This window comes from Amaranthus tricolor, chromosome 11 (genome assembly GCF_026212465.1).
Source record: "Amaranthus tricolor cultivar Red isolate AtriRed21 chromosome 11, ASM2621246v1, whole genome shotgun sequence".
NCBI classification, from domain to species: Eukaryota; Viridiplantae; Streptophyta; class Magnoliopsida; order Caryophyllales; family Amaranthaceae; genus Amaranthus; species Amaranthus tricolor.
Genome location: NC_080057.1, coordinates 8,004,741 through 8,014,890, shown reverse-complemented (window position 1 = coordinate 8,014,890; position 10,150 = coordinate 8,004,741). Strand labels below are relative to the sequence as shown.

At 35.4% G+C, this 10,150-nt stretch overlaps 1 protein-coding gene across 1 annotated transcript in view; it reads right to left on the bottom strand.

Moving 5' to 3' along the window:
- Positions 1-335: 335 nt before the first annotated feature.
- LOC130826476 (uncharacterized) overlaps positions 336-10,150 on the bottom strand; it is a 51,601-nt gene continuing 41,786 nt past the window's right edge. The window contains exons 2-9 of the mRNA XM_057692064.1: positions 2,943-3,085; positions 2,486-2,607; positions 2,303-2,372; positions 2,172-2,204; positions 1,979-2,047; positions 1,809-1,876; positions 693-1,505; positions 336-473 (exon numbers count right to left, since the gene is read on the bottom strand). Coding sequence (XP_057548047.1) covers positions 336-473; positions 693-1,505; positions 1,809-1,876; positions 1,979-2,047; positions 2,172-2,204; positions 2,303-2,372; positions 2,486-2,607; positions 2,943-3,085 — 1,456 coding nt within the window. The remainder of the gene's footprint in view (positions 474-692; positions 1,506-1,808; positions 1,877-1,978; positions 2,048-2,171; positions 2,205-2,302; positions 2,373-2,485; positions 2,608-2,942; positions 3,086-10,150) is intronic.

The following is a 10,150-nucleotide window of genomic DNA, read 5'->3' as shown; positions in this document are numbered from 1 at the left end:
TTTCTTGGACCTTTATGGCTAGGCCCATGTATAGATATGACGTCCCCATGATTGGTTAGGTCCAGATCTCCATGGTCAAGGCTTGGGTCATGCTGCAAGGTGAGCTGGTTAGCGGATTTTGCTGAGTGTCTGATTTCTCTTGTTCTGACGTTGCTGCTGGCTTTCCTTGCATGAACCAATATGGTTCAATCCCTCCTTCTTGGAAAAAGAATTGTCCTCAATTCTTGACCCTCTACTTGCATGCTTGAACTATCTAAAGGTGATATAAGCTGTTCATGCGTGCAGCTCACTGACGCACATACTTACTATCATGGCACACTGATGCTGCACACTGACTAGCTGAATGTGTGCACAACATTGATGTGTTGTTGCATAGGACATCTTCTGAATTCGGTTGCACGCAAATAAATCTGCTGCTGCACCACTTTCTGTGTTGTGCTTAATTCTTGAACCAACAAAACAAGAACAGTAGACTATCATACTCATTAATAGCTGCATGGAACAACTTCAGCTGCTGTTGTGTTTTAGTTGCTGCATTGCAATGTTAATGTACATATATTTCTAGCACAAACTACTAGAAAAACTTCAATTAAATTAGGAATCAGGTTCACCATGACCATTACACATGTAAGGAAGAATGCTCTTGCCCTTACTTGCATAATGAACCACACCCATATATTAAACAAGCTTACCAAGAAGATTAGCTTGCTTGTATTGCCAAAACTACACTCTACTTGTTGCATTCTCCCCTTCTTAGAAAAAATCCTTCCTCGAATTTTTGTAGGATGAACCTCAACAAATCTACTAACATGAACAAATTCCACAAAGTGTGTTTGTTTAACCACACGATCAATGTGAACAAACTTTCCCTCCATAGCTTGTACAACATGTAAACTAGTCCTCCAACTTGAAGGATAATTCACCAATTCTATGGGTTGCATCCAAGAACTAACATCCTCAACATTAGTTTTCTCAAAAATTTCTTCGGGATCATCAACAACCTCTACACAAGATGCCTCAACATCTTCTTTGAGATCATTAATCACCTCTACACATGATGCTTCAACAGTTTCTTCACTAATCTCCACAATAGATGGCTCTTGATTGTTGTCAAAAGAAGAAAACAATGGTGTGCTTTGTGTATCAACATGCTTTGGAATGATTTCAAATCTAATCCTAACCGGATCAACATCAGGATTAAACTCATGAACAATTACCATTTTAGAATCCCCATGTTGCTCTTGCAATTGTTGTTGAAATCTCAGCTTTTCTTCATGAAGTTCAAGCCTCCTCTTCAAGATTTGCTTTTGACTCCTAACATCCACCAATTGTTTAAGACAAAGACTCAATTGAGTCCAATCCCTTTGACGGTAACAGTCTGCTTTCAACATTTCAAGCCTTTTCTCCGTCACATTTAATGTTGTTAGCTGAAGATCTTCAAGTGCACACTTTAGTGTATCCATGGATTTATGTATGTTCATGTCTACTTCCGTTGATTTCATATTCTAAGGTTCAAGACTCTCTCAAAATTTAAGTATGAGAGTAAGGGTAAGAGTGAAAAGGAAAGAAAAACAAAGAAATGAAGTATGGAATTTTTTGTGCACAAAACAGAAGGAAAACAGAACCATACAGTCCAAATTCAGAAATCTGTTGTGAAATGTTTGCTACTGAAAACCCGACCAAACCAACTCCAAGTATGATGAAACTTGGTGACAACACACCTCAAGATGTCTACAAACACCCCAAATTGGAAATACTCAAATACGTGGTCTAGTTTGATCACAATTCAAAAATTGCTACACACATACAGTCTGAACTGTTTCTGTGACCTTTGGTCTAAAACACTTGCGCATCTTTTTTCCCACAACTCCAATGACTACACCACAAGGCTTAACAAAAACTAGACTCAAAAATACCCAAATTGAAAAAAAGAAACAATGAAAAAGACTCAAAAATGAAGGAGACACAATGAAAATACAGAAGACAAGTATAAATGAGACTCTCCTGTACTTTGAAAAACAACAATGAAATGGGTAAATCAAGAAACCTATGAAACGTAAGAAATAGTGCACAAATGATATGGTTTCATAAATTTAGGATAGATTTTAGTAATTTGGTGAAAGATGAGAGCAAAATAAAAGAATCTTGAAAGGTTTTCGAAGACAACTTACCAAGGTACCCGGATTTCATTGGTTTTGGGCAGTCTGTAAAGAAAAATTCATATCTCCTTAACCACAACGCCATATCCAAAGATTCCAAAGCCAAAAGTTTCCCAACTCAACCCCAAATACCGTGTAAAAACAGTTTTCAAAAACTCCTACAAGACATCCTCCAAAACGATCAAGTTTTAGACCACAAAAACCTGACAGAATCTGAAAATTTTTTTCACACCTTTAATGTCTTCGTATTGGCTATTCTTTTCATCAAAACCAATTGAAATTCAAACCCTACACGTCCTTGCTCTGATACCAATTGATCCAATTACGCTTGGGTAGACGCGTGAAATTGGATTTGAAACGAAGATGAAGGATATTCCAAGGCTGATATGCAGCGTCTTGACAAGAGCTGGACTACCAGGCCTCCTCTCAACACAACCCCGATGCTTTCCTTTGATCAATCAATGGAATGCTCAGTGTTCTTGGATAGAATGAAGTGTAATCTTGAAGACTGATCAAGGGTTTACACGTTCATGAAGGGTAGACTGACCCTTAGTAACCCAATTGCACAGCAATTGAAAGAAAAACACACTTAGTGATTTTTCTGATTTTTATTCATCAAACTTGTTTCTTACAATGATTACATCATATATTTATAGAACTAGGCTACATGAACAAAGGCATGAAAATACACGTGGTTAACTAACTCTAACGGTCTTTTTTATCCATGTGAGTTGCACGTGTTCATTTAAGAACATAACAGAATCAGAACATAAGGCAGCCTACTGTCAGTGTGTTTCTGTTGACTGCATGGCCTTCGCCTCGATTTTTCGTGCACTTCCGGTGATTGTAAGGAGGGTTCTTGGGCCATGACAGCAAGGCCCATGTAGGGAGATTCCAATTCTACCCTCCACGTCCTCCCATGAACTCTGGTCACACCTGGGATGGTCCGTCAAGGTAGCCTGGTCAGAAGGTTGGATCAACAGCTGATGGTTCTTATCTGCGACTGGGTTCCCTTGTGCTTTTGTTCTAGGTGATTGTGTGCACTTCCAACATGTTTCTTGGACCTTTATGGCTAGGCCCATGTATAGATATGACGTCCCCATGATTGGTTAGGTCCAGATCTCCATGGTCAAGGCTTGGGTCATGCTGCAAGGTGAGCTGGTTAGCGGATTTTGCTGAGTGTCTGATTTCTCTTGTTCTGACGTTGCTGCTGGCTTTCCTTGCATGAACCAATATGGTTCAATTCTTCATCGTTCATTCGTCATTGACCATTCATCCTTGTTCATTCTTCATCGTTCATTCTTCATTGATCATTGATCCTTGTTCATTCTTCATCGTTCATTCGTCATTGACTATTGATCCTTGTTCATTCTTCATCGTTCATTCTTCATTGATCATTGATCCTTGTTCATTCTTCATCGTTCATTCTTCATTGATCATTGATACTTGTTCATTCTTCATCGTTCATTCGTCATTGACCATTAATCCTTGTTCATTCTTCATCGTTCATTCGTCATTGATCATTGATCCTTGTTCATTATTCATCGTTCATTCTTCATTGATCATTAATCCTTGTTCATTCTTCATCGTTCATTCTTCATTGATCATTGACCCTTGTTCATTCTTCATCGTTCATTCTTCATTGATCATTGATCCTTGTTCATTCTTCATCGTTCATTCGTCATTGATCATTGATCCTTGTTCATTCTTCATCGTTCATTCTTCATTGATCATTAATCCTTGTTCATTCTTCATCGTTCCTTCTTCATTGATCATTGACCCTTGTTCATTCTTCATCGTTCATTCTTCATTGATCATTGATCCTTGTTCATTCTTCATCGTTCATTCGTCATTGATCATTGATCCTTGTTCATTCTTCGTCGTTCATTCTTCATTGACCATTTATCCTTGTTCATTCTTCATCGTTCATTCTTCATTGATCATTGATCCTTGTTCATTCTTCATCGTTCATTCGTCATTGACCATTAATCCTTGTTTATTCTTCATCGTTCATTCTTCATTGATCATTGATCCTTGTTCATTCTTCATCGTTCATTTGTCATTGATCATTGATCCTTGTTCATTCTTCATCGTTCATTCTTCATTGATCATTGATCCTTGTTCATTCTTCATCGTTCATTCTTCTTTGATCATTGATTCTTGTTTATTCTTCATCGTTCATTCTTCATTGATCATTGATCCTTGTTCATTCTTCATCGTTCATTCGTCATTGACCATTAATCCTTGTTCATTCTTCATCGTTCATTCTTCATTGATCATTGATCCTTGTTCATTCTTCATCGTTCATTCGTCATTGACTATTGATCCTTGTTCATTCTTCATCGTTCATTCTTCATTGATCATTGATCCTTGTTCATTCTTCATCGTTCATTCTTCATTGATCATTGATACTTGTTCATTCTTCATCGTTCATTCTTTATTGATCATTGATCCTTGTTCATTCTTCATCGTTCATTCGTCATTGATCATTGATCCTTGTTCATTCTTCATCGTTCATTTGTCATTGATCATTGATCCTTGTTCATTCTTCATCGTTCATTATTCATTGATCATTGATCCTTGTTCATTCTTCATCGTTCATTCTTCTTTGATCATTGATTCTTGTTTATTCTTCATCGTTCATTTTTCATTGATCATTGATCCTTGTTCATTCTTCATCGTTCATTCGTCATTGACCATTAATCCTTGTTTATTCTTCATCGTTCATTCGTCATTGACGATTGATCCTTGTTTATTCTTCATCGTTCATCCTTCATTGATCATTGATCCTTGTTCATTCTTCATCGTTCATTCGTCATTGACCATTAATCCTTGTTTATTCTTCATCGTTCATTCTTCATTGATCATTGATCCTTGTTCATTCTTCATCGTTCATTCGTCATTGATAATTGATCCTTGTTCATTCTTCATCGTTCATTCGTCATTGATCATTGATCCTTGTTCATTCTTCATCGTTCATTCTTCATTGATCATTAATCCTTGTTCATTCTTCATCGTTCATTCTTCATTGATCATTGACCCTTGTTCATTCTTCATCGTTCATTCTTCATTGATCATTGATCCTTGTTCATTCTTCATCGTTCATTCATCATTGATCATTGATCCTTGTTCATTCTTCATCGTTCATTCTTCATTGACCATTTATCCTTGTTCATTCTTCATCGTTCATTCTTCATTGATCATTGATCCTTGTTCATTCTTCATCGTTCATTCGTCATTGACCATTAATCCTTGTTTATTCTTCATCGTTCATTCTTGATTGATCATTGATCCTTGTTCATTCTTCATTGATCATTGATCCTTGTTCATTCTTCATCGTTCATTCTTCATTGACCATTGATCCTTGTTCATTCTTCATCGTTCATTCTTCATTGATCATTGATCCTTGTTCATTCTTCATCGTTCATTCTTCATTGACAATTGATCCTTGTTCATTCTTCATCGTTCATTCTTCATTGATCATTGATCCTTGTTCATTCTTCATCGTTCATTCGTCATTGACCATTAATCCTTGTTCATTCTTCATCGTTCATTCGTCATTGATCATTGATCCTTGTTCATTCTTCATCGTTCATTCTTCATTGATCATTAATCCTTGTTCATTCTTCATTGATCATTGACCCTTGTTCATTCTTCATCGTTCATTCTTCATTGATCATTGATCCTTGTTCATTCTTCATCGTTCATTCGTCATTGATCATTGATCCTTGTTCATTCTTCATCGTTCATTCTTCATTGACCATTTATCCTTGTTCATTCTTCATCGTTCATTCTTCATTGATCATTGATCCTTGTTCATTCTTCATCGTTCATTCGTCATTGACCATTAATCCTTGTTTATTCTTCATCGTTCATTCTTCATTGATCATTGATCCTTGTTCATTCTTCATCGTTCATTTGTCATTGATCATTGATCCTTGTTCATTCTTCATCGTTCATTCTTCATTGATCATTGATCCTTGTTCATTCTTCATCGTTCATTCTTCTTTGATCATTGATTCTTGTTTATTCTTCATCGTTCATTCTTCATTGATCATTTATCCTTGTTCATTCTTCATCGTTCATTCGTCATTGACCATTAATCCTTGTTCATTCTTCATCGTTCATTCTTCACTGATCATTGATCCTTGTTCATTATTCATCGTTCATTCTTCATTGATCATTAATCCTTGTTCATTCTTCATCGTTCATTCTTCATTGATCATTGACCCTTGTTCATTCTTCATCGTTCATTCTTCATTGATCATTGATCCTTGTTCATTCTTCATCGTTCATTCGTCATTGATCATTGATCCTTGTTCATTCTTCATCGTTCATTCTTCATTGATCATTAATCCTTGTTCATTCTTCATCGTTCATTCTTCATTGATCATTGATCCTTGTTCATTCTTCATCGTTCATTCGTCATTGATCATTGACCCTTGTTCATTCTTCATCGTTCATTCTTCATTGATCATTGATCCTTGTTCATTCTTCATCGTTCATTCGTCATTGACTATTGATCCTTGTTCATTCTTCATCGTTCATTCTTCATTGATCATTGATCCTTGTTCATTCTTCATCGTTCATTCTTCATTGATCATTGATACTTGTTCATTCTTCATCGTTCATTCGTCATTGACCATTAATCCTTGTTCATTCTTCATCGTTCATTCTTCATTGATCATTGATCCTTGTTCATTATTCGTCGTTCATTCTTCATTGATCATTAATCCTTGTTCATTCTTCATCGTTCATTCTTCATTGATCATTGACCCTTGTTCATTCTTCATCGTTCATTCTTCATTGATCATTGATCCTTGTTCATTCTTCATCGTTCATTCGTCATTGATCATTGATGCTTGTTCATTCTTCATCGTTCATTCTTCATTGATCATTAATCCTTGTTCATTCTTCATCATTCATTCTTCATTGATCATTGACCCTTGTTCATTCTTCATCGTTCATTCATCATTGATCATTGATCCTTGTTCATTCTTCATCGTTCATTCGTCATTGACTATTGATCCTTGTTCATTCTTCATCGTTCATTCTTCATTGATCATTGATCCTTGTTCATTCTTCATCGTTCATTCTTCATTGATCATTGATACTTGTTCATTCTTCATCGTTCATTCGTCATTGACCATTAATCCTTGTTCATTCTTCATCGTTCATTCTTCATTGATCATTGATCCTTGTTCATTATTCGTCGTTCATTCTTCATTGATCATTAATCCTTGTTCATTCTTCATCGTTCATTCTTCATTGATCATTGACCCTTGTTCATTCTTCATCGTTCATTCTTCATTGATCATTGATCCTTGTTCATTCTTCATCGTTCATTCGTCATTGATCATTGATCCTTGTTCATTCTTCATCGTTCATTCTTCATTGATCATTAATCCTTGTTCATTCTTCATCGTTCATTCTTCATTGATCATTGACCCTTGTTCATTCTTCATCGTTCATTCATCATTGATCATTGATCCTTGTTCATTCTTCATCGTTCATTCGTCATTGACTATTGATCCTTGTTCATTCTTCATCGTTCATTCTTCATTGATCATTCATCCTTGTTCATTCTTCATCGTTCATTCTTCATTGATCATTGATACTTGTTCATTCTTCATCGTTCATTCGTCATTGACCATTAATCCTTGTTCATTCTTCATCGTTCATTCTTCATTGATCATTGATCCTTGTTCATTATTCATCGTTCATTCTTCATTGATCATTAATCCTTGTTCATTCTTCATCGTTCATTCTTCATTGATCATTGACCCTTGTTCATTCTTCATCGTTCATTCTTCATTGATCATTGATCCTTGTTCATTCTTCATCGTTCATTCGTCATTGACTATTGATCCTTGTTCATTCTTCATCGTTCATTCTTCATTGATCATTGATCCTTGTTCATTCTTCATCGTTCATTCCTCATTGATCATTGATACTTGTTCATTCTTCATCGTTCATTCGTCATTGACCATTAATCCTTGTTCATTCTTCATCGTTCATTCTTCATTGATCATTGATCCTTGTTCATTCTTCATCGTTCATTCGTCATTGACTATTGATCCTTGTTCATTCTTCATCGTTCATTCTTCATTGATCATTGATCCTTGTTCATTCTTCATTGTTTATTCTTCATTGATCATTGATACTTGTTCATTCTTCATCGTTCATTCGTCATTGACCATTAATCCTTGTTCATTCTTCATCGTTCATTCTTCATTGATCATTGATCCTTGTTCATTATTCATCGTTCATTCTTCATTGATCATTAATCCTTGTTCATTCTTCATCTTTCATTCTTCATTGATCATTGACCCTTGTTCATTCTTCATCGTTCATTCTTCATTGATCATGTATCCTTGTTCGTTCTTCATCGTTCATTCGTCATTGATCATTGATCCTTGTTCATTCTTCATCGTTCATTCTTCATTGATCATTAATCCTTGTTCATTCTTCATCGTTCATTCTTCATTGATCATTGACCCTTGTTCATTCTTCATCGTTCATTCTTCATTGATCATTGATCCTTGTTCATTCTTCATCGTTCATTCGTCATTGACTATTGATCCTTGTTCATTCTTCATCGTTCATTCTTCATTGATCATTGATCCTTGTTCATTCTTCATCGTTCATTCTTCATTGATCATTGATACTTGTTCATTCTTCATCTTTCATTCGTCATTGACCATTAATCCTTGTTCATTCTTCATCGTTCATTCTTCATTGATCATTGATCCTTGTTCATTATTCATCGTTCATTCTTCATTGATCATTAATCCTTGTTCATTCTTCATCGTTCATTCTTCATTGATCATTGACCCTTGTTCATTCTTCATCGTTCATTCATCATTGATCATTGATCCTTGTTCATTCTTCATCGTTCATTCGTCATTGACTATTGATCCTTGTTCATTCTTCATCGTTCATTCTTCATTGATCATTGATCCTTGTTCATTCTTCATCGTTCATTCCTCATTGATCATTGATACTTGTTCATTCTTCATCGTTCATTCGTCATTGACCATTCATCCTTGTTCATTCTTCATCGTTCATTCTTCATTGATCATTGATCCTTGTTCATTCTTCATCGTTCATTCGTCATTGACTATTGATCCTTGTTCATTCTTCATCGTTCATTCTTCATTGATCATTGATCCTTGTTCATTCTTCATCGTTCATTCTTCATTGATCATTGATACTTGTTCATTCTTCATCGTTCATTCGTCATTGACCATTAATCCTTGTTCATTCTTCATCGTTCATTCGTCATTGATCATTGATCCTTGTTCATTATTCATCGTTCATTCTTCATTGATCATTAATCCTTGTTCATTCTTCATCGTTCATTCTTCATTGATCATTGACCCTTGTTCATTCTTCATCGTTCATTCTTCATTGATCATTGATCCTTGTTCATTCTTCATCGTTCATTCGTCATTGATCATTGATCCTTGTTCATTCTTCATCGTTCATTCTTCATTGATCATTAATCCTTGTTCATTCTTCATCGTTCATTCTTCATTGATCATTGACCCTTGTTCATTCTTCATCGTTCATTCTTCATTGATCATTGATCCTTGTTCATTCTTCATCGTTCATTCGTCATTGATCATTGATCCTTGTTCATTCTTCGTCGTTCATTCTTCATTGACCATTTATCCTTGTTCATTCTTCATCGTTCATTCTTCATTGATCATTGATCCTTGTTCATTCTTCATCGTTCATTCGTCATTGACCATTAATCCTTGTTTATTCTTCATCGTTCATTCTTCATTGATCATTGATCCTTGTTCATTCTTCATCGTTCATTTGTCATTGATCATTGATCCTTGTTCATTCTTCATCGTTCATTCTTCATTGATCATTGATCCTTGTTCATTCTTCATCGTTCATTCTTCTTTGATCATTGATTCTTGTTTATTCTTCATTGTTCATTCTTCATTGATCATTGATCCTTGTTCATTCTTCATCGTTCA